Raw genomic sequence first — 18,286 nt, 5'->3', positions numbered from 1 at the left:
TATGGCAACTTGGACTATTTTTGGAATAGTTTTGAAGGTCTGAAAGTATGTTAAAATGAAAATTTAAAGAAAGCAAAGAAAAAAGGCTTTCAGGGAATTAATGAATTGCCAGAGTTGAGAATCTCTTCCCTGAGTCATCTTGCCTAATATTATCAGAGTTATTTTCCTGACAATGTTGTTCTGTCATGTTTCTGACTTTCTTAAAGCTTCCCAGTTACGTTACTCCTATTATCTGTAGGATAAGCTCAGATTCCTCAGGCTGCCATTCAGAGCTCCCGTAGCATGGCCCCGATCTGCTCAACTTACAGTTTTCTTCCTTCCTTCCTTCCTTCCTTCCTTCCTTCCTTCCTTCCTTCCTTTCCTTTCTTTCTTTCCTTCTTTCTTTTTTCTTTTTTTTTAAAGATTTATTTATCCATTTGAGAGAGAGAGAGAGAGAGCGCATAGTAGGGAGTGGAGAAACACAAGCAAACACTGCACTGAGTGCGGAACCTGACTCACGGGTCTGTCTCATGATTCTGAGATCATGACGAGCTGAAACTAAGAATCAGACACTTAACTGACTGTGCTACGGAGGCGCCCCAACAGTTTACTTTTTTGTGTCAGAATTTAATTCTTTCCCTTATTCCTATAATGCCCCTGCCTTCCTGCCTAGCCTCCTGAATTACTGTTCACTCTAAAGCCCATCTCAGACCTTGTCTCTTCACTGAAGCCCTTTGTGAGTACCTCTGTTAGAAGCAGTCATCTTTCCTTTCCTTGAATTCTGGCAGGTAGGATGCTGTGGAGTGAAAAGCTTTAGATTCAGAAATATGTGAATCTGAGTCCTGGTTCCATTTTTTTAACCAGTTCTTGCAGAGGAGACAAGTTAATAGACTTCTTGGAGTTTTGGTTTCTCATTTGCAAAATAGGGATAATAACACTTGCTTCAAAGGGCATTAGGTGAGGTGTAAACATAAAGCTCCCCAGCACCTAGGAGGTTCCTTCCTTTCTTCCTTTGTAGCCTCAGAGGGATTGTGGGAACAAAGGCTCTCATCAAGATTATCTGCTGGTCCTTTAATAAAATATAATTGCTTCTGGTCATCACTAAAATGATAGACACTCCTGAGATGAATTGAGTGGCTGGGGCTTTAAGGAATTCAACTGAGATTACTTTTTCCTGGAACCCAACTCAGTGAATAAGTGACCTATGGGTAGAAGAATGTAACTCAAAAGAGGGAGAAGGGAGGGACAATGGGTTTCTAAATGGAGAGCGCTGTGATGCCTCCCACACCCTCCCCTTTGCTCTCAGACAGTATTGAGGAAGTACAACTCCTTACTAAAGTCCTTAAGCCACGAGTCCTGCCAAGCAGCCCTTACTAATCCATTCCGTGCTATGTACAGAGGTGAGTCAGGTCTCCAGTGCGGTGAACGCTTTCCTCCCTTTTCTGCTCTCTCTACCCGCACAGCTCTCAGTGCCCAAGTTTGGCCCCAGGCCCAAGTCTCTAGTATTGGTCTAAGAAGACAAACCCAGGAGGGGCAAGCTGAGAAGGAAGTCAGATTCAACAGGCATGGAAAGAGACAGGTGGGGCTGCCATTGTACAAAGGCCACAAACCTGGGTGTGTTTTATGACTATTTCTGCATTTGCAATCTCCTCCCCTTTATGACCATTCCCAACCTCCTGCTTCTCATTACATCTTTCCCTAGTATACCTCTTTTGTGGCCAGAGAATGGCTGTGCAAATAGTTGACAGTTCAGTAAGAATGACTTCATGGAGACTAGGAACCTGATCTTCCCAAAGGAGATTTTTCCTAAAAGAGACTGAGGTTCAAAAAGGCAAGCTTTTATGAGGGATGTGCAATTGTGAGTGTGGTGTGAGGAAACAGGTGCATATGTGAAAGGCAAGATGGAAAACGAAATGCTGACTGTTGAATCCTGAAAATGGGGTTGGGGAACAAAAATCATTTTGAAAGACAGATTTCATTTAGGAGATCTCCGAAATCTTAGGATGTTCTCCTCCCAGATTAAATTATTAATATTTGGGTGGGAGATGAAGTTAGATTATGAGTTGTGGGATATTGGGTAAATTACTTAACTTTTCTGTCTCAGTTTTTTTAATCTGTTAACACAAAATGATAATATTCATGGGATTTTTTTTTGTGGAGGCTGTAGCTACATAACAACCTTTAGGATGGTGCCTGGCACATAGCGAGTGCTGAGTGGATGTGAGCTCTAACAGTAATGGCAATAGGCAGAGATGCTGGTCACCTGAGTGGGGATGTACGTTTAAGCTAGGGTCCTGGCACACCAGCTGGACATGAAAATGATAGGGAGAAGTTAATTTCCAGGAGTGGAAGGATTAGGTCACAGTAACTCATGAACAACATTCTGGAAAATGTCATAATCCAATAGCAGGATTCCCAGAGGGTGTGTGGCTTCTGTCACAGTTATTGTTCCTGGGGGCGGGGCCTGGAAATGTGTCCCAGAGTTCAGTGGTCTTGCTGGAAGCTGAGCCTAGAAGTGGGCTTTAGGGGACATCTTTGCAAACAGCATTCATCCTGCTAAAGGAGTTCCTTGGGATGTCTGGGCACTGCTCCTCTCTCTGCACTGTTGTTATTTAGAAGGAGTAGAGAGAGGACTACAGAAGGATGAAATCAAAAAATGAATGTATAGATTCACAGCACAGAATTGGGACTGGCGCCTGTAAGTTATGAGGAAGTCTATATAAGTTTTAAGTGAACATAAAAGGACTTTTAAAAACCCAGACCTAGAACATAAAGACTCCTACCTCTGGGAAAAGAACTAGGGGTGGTGGAAGGGGAGGAGGGCAGGGGGTGGGGGTGAATGGGTGACTTGCACTGAGGGGGGCACTTGACGGGATGAGCACTGGGTGTTATTCTGTATGTTGGCAAATTGAACACCAATAAAAAATAAATTTATTATTAAAAAAATAAATAAAAAAACAAAAAAAACCCAGACCTCTTCATATAAATACAGTGGTTGCCTTGAATAGATATCAGATACCAGAAACACTGAAGCAGAGTCACAAGAGGTGGGTAGTAGGGCTTTTGCTAAATGATGAGAAAGGAGACAAAGGGGGAAATGAGGGTGAGAGGGGGAGAGAAAAGGGGGAAAGAAATGGGGGCAGTGAGGGAAAGGGTGGAAGGGATGGTTAGCAAGGGTACATTGCACTCCAGGCACCGTGTGTGATGCTTCAGACAGCTTACCTTATCCTTTCACTGTCTTTTCCTAATGCAGTGAGCATTAACCTTGTGCTATAGATGAGAGAAAAAGAGGCGCAGGGAGGTGAAGTGATTGATCCAGGATCATCCAGCCAGTTAACATGAGAGATATGGTGTTTCACCTCAAAGCTTGTGCCCTTGCCTGTGTGTCAGAAGAAAAGAGAAAGAAGGCTAAGCAAATTTCTGTTGTAGAGTTTAGAAAAGGTACCTGTGGTACCTAGAGTGATGGCTTCCCCCAAGTGTCTACATACTAACCCCTGTGGATGTTACTTAATTTGGCAAAAGATACTTCGCAGATGTGATGAAGTTAAGGATCTTGAGATGGTAAGAGCATCCAGGATTATACAAGAGGGCCCAGTGCAGTCACAGTGTCCTTGTAAGTGAGTGAGGGAAGCAGGAGAGCCAGGATTGGAGAATAGCAGTGAGGTTGAGCAAGGCCATCCACTGGCCATTGCTGGCTTTGAAGGCAGAGGGGCTGGGAGCCAAGGAATGTGGGAAATGGGGACACATTCCCCTAGAAATGGGGACAGGTAGAGAAGCAGATCTGCCTCCTGAACCTCCAGAAGGAATATCAGCCTGTCAACACCTGGATTTTATCCCAGTGAGACCCATTTTGGGCTTCTGACCTCCAGAAGTGTAAGAACTGGAAAAAGAAAGTATTTGATCTTTGCATTCTGGACGGTTACAATCTGCCACCTGGAAAAAGACTGGAAAGAATATGGCCAAATATTAAACAATGATTAGGTCTAGATTACAGGTGGAAAATTGAGTAGATGATAGGTATTTTCTTTTTCATAGTTTACCTTAATTTTCAAAAATAAAAACATTAAGTATCATTACTCCAGAATGTCATAAATAGCCCCTCCTGAGCTTGTCTTCTTAGACTAATACTAGAGACCTGGGATTGGGGCCAAACCAGAGGATCCAGCACTGAGCTGTGCAGGTGGAAAGAGCAGAAAAGGGAGGAAAGCGTTCATTGAATAGGAAACTGACTCATGGGACACCTGGGTGGCTCAGCGGTTGAGCATCTCTCTTCAGCCCAGGGCGTGATCCTGGAGTCCTGGGGTCGAGTCCTACGTCAGGCTCCCTGCATGGAACCTGTTTCTCCCTCTGCCTGTGTCTCTGCCTCTTTTTCTCTCTGTGTTTCTCATGAATAAATAAATAAAAGGAGTTAAAATATAAAGGGGAAAGAAGAGAAAATGAGTGAAAATATCAGTGAGGGTGACAAAACATGAGAGACACCTAACTCTGGGAAATGAACAAGAGGTTGTGGAAAGGGAGGTGGGTGGGGGGTTGGGGTGACTGGGTGATGGGCACTGAGGGGGGCACTTGGTGGGATAAGCACTGGGTGTTATGCTATATGTTGGCAAATTGAACTCCAATTAAAAATATTAAAAAAATAAATAAAATCTTAAAAAAAATAAAGGAAACCGACTCACCTCTGTACATAGCACTTGGGCATGGAATGGATTAGTGAGGGCTGCTTGGTTTATAGGGTGTGTTCTGATTGCCTGCTGTTCTCTATTAACTTTCTCCAAAGCCCTTCCTTCCTTCTCACCTCTCCTCTCATCTACTCACAGCCCCCATTTTCCAGAAGACTAAATAGGCAGTTAATATGTGACACCCCGTCCCCTGGTAAAGAATATCCATATGGCCAAAACCCTAAGAAATCAATGTTCTGTGGGAGCAGGGAGAGGGAAGCATTCATCTGCCTGCGGGAGCCCCTTCAAGATTGCTGAGTGAGCATGCCCTTTGAGTTTGCTGAGGGCAAGAGCAGGAGAAGGAAGGGTGTTAGAGGCAGAGGAACAGCTGTTGCAAGGGCAGGAAGGGAGAAACAGTAGATTCCCTCCTCCTCTCCCTTCGCGGCCTAGAAACAGTAGACTTTGTTCTTAAATCTAAATAGCCCATAACCCCAGTGGATCAAACCCAAAGGAATGAATTTCTAGGCACCAAGGAATAAGATCAGAGACCTGTTATAGGGCAAACCAAGACACTCTCACAACTGGGAATTGTATCAAGTAGCTTTGGACTTGGTGTCCAGGGAGAATGTGCTCGTGAAATATTTGTTGTTTAGGGGAGCGTGAGTGGCTCAGTGGGTTGAGTGGTTGATGCTTGATTTTGGCTCAGATAGTGATCTCAGGGTTGTGGGATTGAGCCTCAACTTGGGCTCCACACTTAGTGCAGAGTCGCATGTCCCTTTCCCTCTGCTCCACTCCAGGCTTGTTTTCTCTCAAATAAAAAGATAGAAAGAAAAAGAGAAAGAAAGAAAGAAAGAAAGAAAGAAAGAAAGAAAGAAAGAAAGAAAGAAAGAAGAGAGAAGGAAATAAAGAAAGAAAGAAAGAAAAGAAAGGAAAGAAAGAAAGAAAGAAAGAAAAGAAAAGAAAAGAAAGAAAAGAAAAGAAAAAAGAAAAGAAAAGAAAAGAAAAGAAAAGAAAAGAAAAGAAAAGAAAAGAAAAGAAAGAAATATTTGTTGTTTAAAGCTCTGGCTTTTCTACTCTTTCCCTCCTGTTTCTTGCAGTACTGGGGTGGGCAGGAACCCCCTGTCCTGTATATATGTCCCTGGTATTTTGCAGGAAGGGTTTGTTGCCTTTGTTGATCTGTAGCGAGCTCTGAGTTGTTTTTGTGTGTGTGTGTGGCGGGGGTGGGGGGGAGAGGGTTTTTTTTTTTTTCACCAGCAATTAAGGAAATGGTAGAGTGGCTCCTTTCTCCACTAACAGTCTCATAATGTAGTCATCGAAATTTCATCTGGATTCTTCTACTCTCCAGGGAGCCACACCTTTTCCTGGTCCTCCTAGATCCTGGGGGACTCGGAGGGCATGCAGAACTCTCTGTGAGGGAAAACAAACACACAACAGAAAACAAAACCCAGGAGTGAGTAAGAACTGTTGCGGTTGCCTCTGTTTTCTTAAGGTATGTTATGTGTTCCTTTCTCCCTTGTCCCTCTCCACCCTGATGTTTGAGGGCCAAGTCCCCATCTCTAGGCACAAAACTGGTTTCCTTGCTCCTATTATGGTTTGATTCCACCCACCAAGACAATGGGCCTTCCCCCCCCCCCCCCCCCCCCCCCCCCCGCTAGAGTCAAAGGCCCTTGTGTTTGGCCTTAGGAGTTCCACTCTGAACGGGTGCCAAAGCTTGAGACTTCCTGTTCTGTTCCTCCCAGGTCATCTGAGAATCTGCAGGCTTGTGGGGTGTGCTGGGGAGTCCTGAGTTATGTCCAGGAAAAAAGGAAGGTTATTGGAATCCCACATGGTTGTTCTTGGGAGAGTCTTCTTAGGCCTCTTGGTAGAAGAAGCAGAATTGTGGGCCAGGGGACCTCGGCCCTGGTGCTGGTGACTAAAACTCTGTCCTTGAATTAGGAGATTTGTTCCTCTAGCCCTTAGTTTTGGCATGTGCACAATGAGGGGCTTTGGCTAGAAGAGCACAGGCCCTGCGGCTTGAACATCCTGGCTATGCTTTTCCCTTATCTTCCGCATTAAAGTCCATATCATCCCTTCAGGGCCCAGCGATCCACCATTATATAAAATAAGTTTGGCTGATGTCTGTGTGAGAGATGACATGTTCCCTAGGTGGCTGGCCTCTTAGGTTAGAGTGGAGTACTGGATATTTTTGGCCTGGTCTTATTTTGGGGCTCTCTTTGGTAGCAAGAAGAACAGGGCCCTCCCAAATTGTGAAAGTCTTGACAACCAGCCTAAGGAGTTTGAAGTCCTGTGAGTGGAGAACTACCAGAGGCTTTCAGTGGGAAGTGACCTGGTCAGATTGTGTTTCAGGACATACGCTCTGGCATCTGGTTTTTTGCAGCTGCAGGGAGTCTGCCTGGGAGTCAGATCTGAGCTGGGAGAGCAGTGGCAGGAGAGCCATTTGAAGAACTGGCAGGCCTTGGTGAGTGACCAGAGCGGGTGGTGGTGGGTTGGGGGCTGACGATGACTTGGAGCTGTGTGTGGTTTGGGCTCCTGGGTGGGTCAGGTGCCATTTGCCCTGAGGTAAGGATGAGGGATAGGTTGGCCTGGGACTGAGATGATAAACGCAGCTTTGGGTATGTTTGTATGAGATGCCTGTGGACTGTCCTGGTGGAAATACTGTATGGACAGTGGGGAGAAGCTCTATGAGGAGGCCAGGCTGGGGTGAAGAAGTGATGGAGGAAGCGACCGAGAAGAGGGAGTGTGCCCAGAGCCTGTCTCTCCGCTTGGCCTGGTCCCCTCAGCACAAGGCCATGGGTGTGCAGGCCTGAGCTCTATTCTCTGTCAACCTTTTCTGTTGATCAAAGTGATTATTCAGGGTTTCGACCAGATGGATATTCTTCGCCTGGGGGTCACATATTAACTGTCTATAAATCATTTGGAAAATGTGGGCTGTGGGTCGATGAGGGGAGAGAGGGGAAGGAGGGAAGACAAGCAAGGGCTTTGGAGAAAGTTAATAGAAAAGAGTAGGCAATCAGAACACACCCTACAAAATATTTGACATTCATCATAAAAGCACAATGTAAATTTAAACTTTCACTGAGAGCCTGGCATCCAGGGGCAGAAGAAGGGTGGTGAGATTAGCAGGGCACAGGGCAGAGGTAATTTAGGATTAAGCTAGCAAAGCAACTCGCTCTAGAAATCCTTAGCTTAAAAGTTACTTGACCTGTCAGTTTCTTGGGAGTAATGAGTTTTATATGTACATATTACAATATAAAACATAATGTGCTTACTAATTATAGTACAACTGACAACTAGTAGAACAGCTAGTACCCAGCAAATACTGTGCACTTACTACCTGCCAGGCAGTGTGCTAAACATGGTAAATAACTAGATCACCTCATGAGCTCCCCATAAACACATGTGGTGGGTACTTTTATGAACCCCATTTTATAGATGTGGGGGTCAACTGCAGTCATCTGCTCAGCTCTCTGCAGCTCTTGCACAGGAGCCAGAGTCTGAACCCAGGTCTGGGGACTTCACAACCTGTGCTCTTAGCTACTCAGAGTCAGGTGGGGGAGTGAGAAGGTAGGACTTCTCTGAGATGGTCCTTGATTATTTGTATCAGAATTATCTGGGATGTTTGTTAAAAATTGAGATCCACAGGTCTCACCCTGCAGCAACCAAAAGCAGAATTTCTCAAACATGGATAGTTGAGACTACTGAGAGGGGGCTGGATGTCTGGGTTCTGGAAGGCAGTGGAATCTTGGCTTCTTTAGTCACCCACAGTTTGGGTCTGGTCCCTCTGTGAATCAACAATGCAGTCTACGCTTGCTTTCTTCCTCTGGGCTGTTGGAGGGGTACATTCCTTCCTGAGAATGTATGAAATCATGCTGACATTTATGATAGGGAGGCATTTGGAGGCAGCGTCCTTTATTCACATTTTCCTTTCACCCTTCATTTGCCTCTTTCCACTCAAGGTGGGTTTCACTTCTCTCCCTGTCCCCTGGGGTAGCTTACCACCTGGGTGATACAGAGACTAGGGGAGGGCAGAGGAACAAGAGAGGGGTTCAGGCTCTGTGGGGGCTATGCTGAGAGGGGCAATGGCATTGCAGGTGGAACTTTCCATGCAGTTTAGCTGCTTCACCCTGTGAGAGTGGGGACAGTGGAGCCACAGCCTGGGATGTGGGGTAGAGACTCTGTCACCCATGGCAGTGGGCTTTTCTGAAATGGAGGGTTAATCTCCCTAAGGGCTCCAAGCCAGGCAATGCAGATAAATGGGAGGAAATAACAGTCTTCATCTCACCCCTTGCTGAGTTTGGAGGGCCGATCCAGTTACACCCCTACCTTGAGTGAGGACAAGGGAGTTTTATACAGTTCACTTTGAGGGATATTCCCACACCAGCCTCCTCCTCCAGGAGTTCCAGAGGTAGGGGGAGAGCCCGGGGCTGGGAGTGAGGAGAGCTGGTTCTTAGTAGTGTGTGAACTGAGTGTTACCTGAGAAAGTCACTAGCCTACCCTGGACTTGGGTTTTCTTATCTGAAGTTGAATTTCCCTGAGATAATGATTTCTGTTCCTTCTTGCCCTCAAGCTCTGATTCTATGATTAGTAGCAGAAAGGCAGAACCTTGAATGCTGCTTCTGTCACGTGTGCCTCCCTTTCCCCAAATGAGCAAGTTGGCAATTCTATTGGTGTCTCTTCTTGCACTGCTCTGTGTTTATTTCAGTGGCCTGAAGACGTCCACCGTGGGTGTGGTGGGGAGAGTCTTTGGAGCCAAGTGCCCCCATCGGCCCTGGGGAAGGAGGGCCTAGTTGCAGTTCTCTGCCATTGCACAGAATACTCATGTTTTGGTTTGATATGATTTCTTTTCCTGTTCTTCCACCTCCTCCACAGCCTTACCTTGAGCATCACATTCAGTTTCCGGAGTGGGTTATGTTTGGATGACTTTCCAGGCTCTTTCCTGCCTGTGGTTCCCTGAAACAAATAGCAGGAAATTCTTTTCATAGCCATCAGGGCTTCCATTTCATGTTTTCCTCTTTCCCCACAGAAGTGAACAGAACATACAAGGCACAGAGACACGAGTGCATGCTCTAGCTCCCAGCATTCATCTGTGTTGAAGTGTGATGGGGTTATGTTCTTAATATTGTCTGGGGGCTCGCTGCACACTTATTTGAGTCATGTGGCATCCTGATGGCTTGTGTGTCACTGTCATTTAGTTTAGTGCAGGTGCTGAGAATGTGCATGCCTGGGTTACAAGTGCCTGAGTGTGCTTGTGGTTCAGAGTTGTGGGGTCTAGGGTGGTTGATGCTGAGAGGAAGTGATTCAGGAGCTGGTTTGTTCTGTTTCTGCTCTTTTTTTGCAAAATACTACTAACATGCTGTCAGAGAGTTGATTAAAAAGGTGTTAGAAATTTCTTTAATCTGGTTTGAAATTCACATTGTTTTATTCTCAGCTATGTAATGTGTGAGGGCGTGGAGAGGTGGAGAATGAAACACCGGGCCTTCCTGAGCAGTTGAGGCTGGTTCTCAGAAATTAGATGTTGATTATTTAACTCTCTCTGTCCTTGGATTTGTGACCAGGATCCAGAGGACTGAAGAGCTTTGGTGACAGAGGTATTATGTTGTTTTGGTATGATTAGAGACAAGTTGACAAGCAGGAAACAGGTCAAGTTTGTGGCTTGTTTCTAATTCCAACCTTTAAGAATAATTTAATTTCACTGATACTGTCCCCTACTCCAACTGTCAGGTGCTGAATTTTCAAGGATAAATGAAATTTGCTCCCTGTCTTTTTTTTTTTTTTTTAAGATTTTATTTATTCATGAGAAACACAGAGAGAGAGGCAGACACACAGGCAGAGGGAGAAGCAGGCTCCATGCAGGGAGCCTGATGTGGGACTTGATCCCAGTTCTCCAGGATCACGTCCTGGGTCAAAGGCTGGCACTAAACCGCTGAGCCACCCAGGGATCCCCTGTCCTGAATTGTTAATAGTTGACCCTTCCTTGGATAGGACTTTCTGGGCCCAATTCCCTCAGTACCTGATTCTTGCACCAGAAAGCCTTTGGGAGCTCTCAGGACCAGACAGGAGAGGTCGATGCTAGAATGGCGGATGCAGGAGAAAGGGGCAGGAGTCCAGCTCCTGTACCGGTCTATCTTTTTCAGGAGCACAGTGACTGTGGGAGATAGGAAACTAGGCTCCTTCAGAAACGTTGCAATAGGTAAGATGGTGGGAATGGCAGCTCCAGTTGTCCCTCACCTTGTCTCTCAGCTCCTCACCACTCAAGAACATGCCCTCAAGCAATCCCAGAGATGGACAGTGAGGGCCTGTTCTGTGAGGCTTTGGAAGCAAGATTGGTTAGCTACTCTTAAGAACATCAGCAGTGAGCAGTGAACGTCAGCAGTGAGCGGTGCCTGGGTGGCTCAGTCGATTAAGCTTCCCACTCTTGGTTTCAGCTCAGGTTGTGATCCCAGGGTTGAGATAGAACTCTGTGTCAGCTCTGCATTCAGCATAGAGACTGCTTATGATTTTCCCTCTCCCCTTCTCCCTCTGCCCCCCCACTCTTTCTCTTTCTCAAATAAATAAATAAATCTTAAAAAAAGAAAAAGGAACATCAGTAGTGAGAAGGGAGGGCAATTTGAGGCCTTGCAGAATTATCTTTAGGGAATTACAGTTACTTCACTCCATTCAGACCTAGAGATTGGCAGTAGCTAATGCACTAAAAATGCTCAGACTGACTGGTGCCAAAACTTCATCTGACTGGGGTAGTACTTCCTCTCCCTATGGAAAACACTTCACTAAGACTTCGTGATGTCCTTTTGTGACTTCTTTTCCTCTTCAATATTGCCTTTTTTTTTTAAAAATTTGCATTTATTCTATGCAGAATTTACTCCCGGACCATAAGTTTTTGTTTCTTCAGTTTCTTCTGGGATATCTTCTTCTTCTGTGCAACCTCCGCTTCTGGTTTAGGAACAATCTGCTCTTTTTCAGTAAGAATCATCTCAATGTGGCAGGGAGAGCTCATGTATGGATTAATCTGGCCATGAGCCCTGTAGGTTCTACATCGCATCTTGGGGGCTTTATTCACCTGGATGTGCTCAATGACCAGAGAATCTACATCTAAACCCTTAAGTTCAGCATTACTCTCCTTATTTTTAAGCATGTGCAGTAAAAATTCAGCACTCTTCTTGGGCCACCGACCCTGTGTCCAGCCCCACTGTTTGGCCTGCGCACACCTACCAACTCCACCATTGTAGTGAAGGAATGGCACATACTGCTTCTGCAAAGTGACATCTTTCAGATACTTGGTGGCTTTTCGAATATGCATACCCTTGATGGCCTGGGCAGTTTCACGTGTGTTCTTAAAGTGAACACGAAGATTTGAACCTCTCGACTTGCATGATTTTGTAGGGTTTTCTGGGTCCAGCGAGTAGCAAACCATCTCCGGAGGTCACCTTAGGCCGCTTGGGGGAAGAGGAAGACCAGTATTGCCTTTGAAACTCATTTCAGCTTGAGGTCACTGGTGTAAAATTACTTGGGGTAGGGTGAGTGAAAATTTTTACTCTACATTCTTGTGATCAGCTCTGGGCCTGCACGTTTTTTACTTCTCCAGGTTGACGCCGGGAGCTTCATTCCAGCGGGGGTCCTTTTGTAGCTCTTACGCCAGCCCAGTTGTTCCCTATGCAAGACTTCAAGTGCTGGGATTTCTTAGATGTCCATGTGCCTTTAGAGTTAGGTAGACCAGACCTGGATTTAAGTTCACACTTTGTTCTTTATTAACTGTGTGACCTTGGCACGTAGCTTAAGCTCTCTTAATACCCAGTTGCTACACTCCTTTCATATGGAGATGATGCCTACATAATAGTTACTATAAGAGAAATATGCATTGAGTGCCTATTTATTAATTCAATTAATCCTCATACATTTCTAGGAATTAAGTGCTAATGTAATTGCCATTTTTCAGATGAAGAAATGAAGGCACAGAGAAGTTAAGTAGCAGGACCAAGTTAATGCAATGTGTAAGTGGTGGAGCTGAGATTCTGAACTTGGGCAGTTTGACCCCAGAGTCTGTGTCCCTAACTACTGTACTAGACCTTTTATTCCTAGTATGTTAACAAGATTCATAGAGACCAACATTTAAAGCACTGGGTATAGTGCTTGGCGCATACTAGGTGCTCAGTAAATGGTACCTCTTTCTACCAGAGTGGAGGAGCCTGCTAACACATGGGCAGCTGGAAGATGTGGCCCTGAGTCCGGGTCAGAAGGAGGGAACAGGAGTCCTCCTGCTGACATGGAGTTTACACAGTGTCAGGGCTCCTACCAATCTGTCTCTTTTAGATAGGGCTTATTGGCAAAAGTCTTGTCCTTGTAATCCCAAAGTTGCCCAACAGGCCCCGAAAGGAAAACACAGAAGCTGAAACTGGGTGGCCATAGGGAGGGGCTCCCTCCGTGCAAGCCAATGCTCGAGAATCACTTCTCTGACTCTGCCTCAGAGGAGTTTGACCTCTCACTTCCTGACATCTAATGTGTTTAATCAGGGCTTCCAAATAAGCCACCTGTGGAACAGAGTGAGGCTACTGCCTAAAGTGGCACAGGGAGAAGGGATTGTGCCTGGAAGCCAGAGAGACCCATATGTGGGCTTCAGAGGAGGGCGGTATCAAGCTGGCTCTGCTGCCTGGTGTTGTGTACCTTGGCTCTCCGCCTGGCCCTGGGAACGGCTTGGTCAGCAAAGAACAGTTCCGGCACACCTACACCACGTGAGGTGCCAGCGGGGTTTAGAGGCCACAAGGCTTTGGATTTCCCTCATGGCTTTGCCACTTTTTAACTGGGTGGCCTTGGCCTTTTATTCATGTTCTCTGACTCTCAATTTTCTCATTTGTGAGAAAACTGTGAGGATCAAGGGAAATAACATACATAAAGCACCAGAACAACAATTCACATACTGTAGGTGCTCAGTAACTGCTCTCAGTCATGGCTGGGTGAAGTTGAGGGGTGGGGGAATATAACATACGGTTCTTTGCCTTTAAGGAAGTTATAGTCTGGGCGGGGTCAGCGGTAATGAGACAAGTAAACATAAATCACAATGTCATAGGGGCAGCATATAAGGTAACACAGGGCCCCAAGTATAACAGACATGAGAATTTTTGGGGTTCAGATGTAGGAGAGCTTCCCTGGACTAGGCTGCTCAGAGAAGGCTTCCTAAACAAGTGAACTGTATACATGTGCAAAGTGTGGGAGGATGACAGAATGGCATTTGAAGAAAGTATCTGAGAGGAGACCAAGCAGCGTAAGTTTAGAGGAAGGAAAGGAAACCAGTTGGATACCCCTAAAGGACAGAACCATCCATCCTTGACAAAGTTCAGGCAAAGGCAGATATTCCAGATAGGATTTTTTAAAATATTTATTTATTTATTTATTTATTTATTTATTTATTTATTTGAGAGAAAGAAAGAGAAACTGAGTGTGTGCACATGATGAGCAAGTGGGGGGTTGGAGCAGAGGGAGAGAAGCAGACTCCACACAGAGTGCAGAGCCCAATGCAGGGCTTGATCCCTCCACCCTGAGATTATGACCTGAGCCCAAACCAAAAGAGTTAGATGCTCAACCGACTGAGGCACCCAGGCACCCCCTACCCCAAACAGGTTCTTTAAAAAAGACAGAGAAAGTTGAGTTTCAGGCAAAATTTCAGAAGAAATTCCAGGGTTTCAAAGTTAGAGTGGTCTGTAGGTAGGACAAAAGAGTTGGCTGCCAGTAAGCTCGGTCCAGATTAAAGCTCAAGAGAGATACTTAGAGGGCAGAAAGAGAAGTAAACCACTCCCCCACCCCCACCCCATCTGGACCTGCCAGTTTACACACAGAGCCACCCAGGTTTTCCTAAAACGGAGTGAAAACGAAGTCAGGCCAAATCCTTGGCGCAGGGGCCTGAGGAACTGGATCTGTTAATCTAGGAAGTTCAGACTTTGGCATATGGTATCCAGTGAGAATTCCCTGGTTAGGCTCTGGCTATCCTTGGCTGGAAATGTTTTTCTTTGGAAATTTTTTTTTTTTGTATTTTTCCTTTTCTTGCTTCTGTTCATAGTTCCTACTGAAAAATTAGTCTTGGCTGAATTAAGTAGAAAAGGTTTGTTCTTACCTAGCCAGAATAACTAGGGTGATTGTAAGAACAGCTCTGGAAAACAATGTGGTTGTGGCCATGGCCTTCCCATTGCCCTTTTGATAACTTTAATAGCATGATTATATTGTCATTATGACCTATTTTTTATCTGACTGAGTATATATTTAACTTCCCTCAGTCCTCTGAAAGCAACTTAAGGTTGGAAGCTGTGTCTTTGCTTCTGACTTTTCTTTTCTTTTTTTTTCTTTCTTTCTCTTTTCCTTATTTTCTTTCTTTCTTTCTTTCTTTCTTTCTTTCTTTCTTTCTTTCTTTCTTTCTTCTTTCTTTCTTTCTTCTGTTCAATTTGCCAACATATAGCATATCACCCAGTGCTCATCCCATCAAGTGCCCCCCTCAGTGCCTGTCACCCAGTCACCCCAAAGCCTGCCCACCTCCCTTTCTACTACCCCCTTGTTCATTTCCCAGAGTTAGGAGTCTCTCATGTTCTGTCATCCTCACTGATATATCCCACTCATTTTCTCTCCTTTCCCCTTTATTCCCTTTCACTATTTTTTATATTCCCCAAATGAATGAGACCATAGAATGTTTGTCCTTCTCCGATTGACTTACTTCACTCAGCGTAATACCCTCCAGTTCCATCCATGTTGAAGCCAATGATGGGTATTTGTCGTTTCTAAGGGCTGAGTAATACTCCATTGTATACATAAACCACAGCTTCTTTATCCATTCATCTTTTGATGGACACTGACGCTCCTTCCACAGTTTGGCTATTGTGGACATTGCTGCTATGAACATTGGGGCGCAGGTGTTCTGGCATTTCACTGCATCTGTATCTTTGGGGTAAATCCCCAGCAGTGCAATTGCTGGGTCATAGGGCAGTTCTATTTTTAACTCTTTGAGGAACCTCCACACAGTTTTCCAGAGTGGCTGTTCACATTCCCTCCAACACTGCAAGAGGGCTCCCCTTTCTCCATATCCTCACCAACATTTGTTGTTTCTGTCTTGTTAATTTTCCCCATTCTCACTGGTATGAGGTGGTATCTCATTGTGGTTTTGATTTGTATTTCCCTGATGGCACATGATGTGGAGCATTTTCTCATGTGCTTGTTGGCCATGTCTATGTCTTCTTCTGTGGAATTTCTGTTCATGTCTTTTGCCCATTTAATGATTGGATTGTTTGTTTCTTTGCTGTTGAGTTTAATAAGTTCTTTATAGATCTTGGATACTAGCCCTTTATCTGATACGTCATTTGCAGATATCTTCTCCTATTCTGTAGGTTGTCTTTTAGTTTCGTTGACAGTTTCTTTTGCTGTGCAGAAGCTTTTTATCTTGATGAAGTCCCAATAATTCATTTTTGCTTTTGTTTCCCTTGCCTTCATAGATGTATCTTGCAAGAAGTTGCTGTGGCAAGTTCAAAAAGGGTGTCGCCTTTGTTCTCCTCTAGGATTTTGATGGATTCTTGTTTTACATTTAGATCTTTCATCCATTTTGAGTTTATCTTTGTGTATGGTGTAAGAGAGTGGTCTAGTTTCATTCTTCTGCATGTGGCTGTCCAATTTTCCCAGCACCATTTATTGAAGAGACTGTCCTTTTTCCAGTGGGTAGTCTTTCCTGCTTTGTCGAATATTAGTTGACCATAGAGTTGAGGGTCATTTCTGGATTCTCTATTCTGTTCCATTGATCTATGTGTCTGTTTTTGTGCCAGGCCACACTGTCTTGATGATCACAGCTTTGTAGTACAACCTGAAATCTGGCATTGTGATGCCCCTGGCTCTGGTTTTCTTTTTTAATATTCCCCTGAATATTCAGGGTCTTTTCTGATTCTACACAAATCTTAAGATGATTTGTTCCAACTCTCTGAAGAAAGTCCATGGTATTTTGATACGGATTGCATTAAATGTGTAAATTGCCCTGGGTAGCACAGACAATTTCACAATATTAATTCTTCCAATTCATGAGCATGGAATAAGCGTAAGATACCTAGGAATAAACCTAACCAAAGAGGTAAAGGATCTATACCCTAAAAACTACAGAACACTTTTCTGCTTCTGACTTTTAAAGTAACTGCCAAGAACTACTGACATTATAGGTACCTAATAAATATTCATTAAATCTGAGGCTTTTGCATGTGCCTCATACACAGATTCTCATAAATGCTTGATATTTTTCATTCATTCATTCAATCAATCTTTTATTTTTTATTTTTTATTTTTTTTCAATCAATCTTTTAATAAGTATTTAGTTTCCTGAATGCCTATTAAATAGTAAGCATTATATTGTGCATATACTGGAAATAAAAACTAAAGGTTTTAGTGGTCCTTAAGGAGCTCATGGTCTCGTAAGAGAATCAGATAAACAGGCAGTTAACAGAGCAGAATGACAAGTGTTGTGACTGAGGGACAGGAAGCAACTCAGGACTGGCACCTAAGCATATTTTTATTCATTTTTATATCACTAAGACTTACCACAGTGCATGATATATTGTGGGTGATGGTAGACATTTCTTTCGTGATTTTGAAATTCATTTTTTTGGTAGTTTAAATATGTTTCATGAAATATATTGTAAATGTTGATTAGGTGCTTATTCCTCCTCAAAAGCCTTTTATTTATATTTATTTATTTTGCCTTTTATATCATATTTTAATGTACATGTACTAAAGGTTTTTAGTATTTTAATGTACATGTTTAAAGATTTTTAGAGGACTAGAAATGGCAAGACAGAACTCAACCATATGGGTTGCATATGGGTTGTATGACAGACTATACCAGGTCATTGACAAGAACTGCAATATGCAGAATAGGGCCAGTCTCCTCTTATGCCACAGAGACCAGCATACAAGATAAATATAGAACACAAAAGCATAATTGTTGCAAGCAATCTTGTTGTTTCAAACATTTTCTTGAGTTGCTTCCTGGGTCCCATTAAAAAGCATGCCCTGGCTAATGCAGCAGTATTTCCAAGGGTATAAAATGCTGCAGAAAGCTTTAGGCCACCAGGAAGCCACAGAAATCCAGTTCTTTTTTTTTTTTTTAGATTTTATTTGTTCATTTGAGAGAGAAGGAGAACACCAGCTGGGCAGAGGGAGAGGGAGAAGCAGGCTCCCCACTGAGCGGGGAGCCCAAAGTGGGGCTCAATCCCAGGATCCCAGGATCCTGACCTGAGCCAAAGGCAGACACCCAACCAACTGAGCCACCCAGGTGCCCCTCACAGAAATCCAGTTCTAAGGATAGAGAAGAAAATGCCACACATGAAGCAAAAGACAAATCACTTCTACCTGGTATTGACACAAAGGAATGAGTCATCCAGGACCTGTGAGGTCAGTTGTCCTGGCCCCTCAGGACCCACCACAGCTTCTCCATGGCCCTACTCCCCTTCCACACTGGCAGCACCCTGCTTGCTGACCCCCTCAAAAGCCTTTTAAATTTGTAGTGTAGTGGGTAACTAGGCATACCGAGGCCTGGAGGAGAGGAACTCTAAGAGATGGGAGAAGTTAGCAGCATGGGAAGTAAGTTACTTCTCACAACTATTTAAAAGCTGAACTGAAACAATTCAGAATGGTTCTAG

At 44.3% G+C, this 18,286-nt stretch overlaps 1 protein-coding gene and 1 pseudogene across 1 annotated transcript; both read right to left on the bottom strand.

Moving 5' to 3' along the window:
• Positions 1-11,493: 11,493 nt before the first annotated feature.
• On the bottom strand, positions 11,494-12,082 carry LOC129501003 (60S ribosomal protein L17-like). The gene has a single exon (XM_055311979.1). The coding sequence runs from the start codon at positions 12,046-12,048 to the stop codon at positions 11,494-11,496; it is 555 nt and encodes a 184-aa protein (XP_055167954.1). The 5' UTR covers positions 12,049-12,082.
• A 741-nt stretch (positions 12,083-12,823) lies between these two features.
• On the bottom strand, positions 12,824-18,081 carry LOC129500122 (vesicle transport protein SFT2A-like; annotated as a pseudogene).
• Positions 18,082-18,286: the final 205 nt, after the last annotated feature.

The sequence above is a fragment of the Nyctereutes procyonoides genome, unplaced genomic scaffold, assembly GCF_905146905.1.
Source record: "Nyctereutes procyonoides isolate TBG_1078 unplaced genomic scaffold, NYPRO_anot_genome, whole genome shotgun sequence".
In the NCBI taxonomy this organism is placed as follows: Eukaryota; Metazoa; Chordata; class Mammalia; order Carnivora; family Canidae; genus Nyctereutes; species Nyctereutes procyonoides.
Note: the sequence above shows the minus strand (reverse complement) of the source record. Positions and strands in the feature narration are given on the sequence as shown.

Excerpts from the sequence above, each read along its gene's own strand:
- LOC129501003 (XM_055311979.1), bottom strand. The coding sequence starts at position 12,048 with ATGGTTTGCTACTCGCTGGACCCAGAAAACCCTACAAAATCATGCAAG.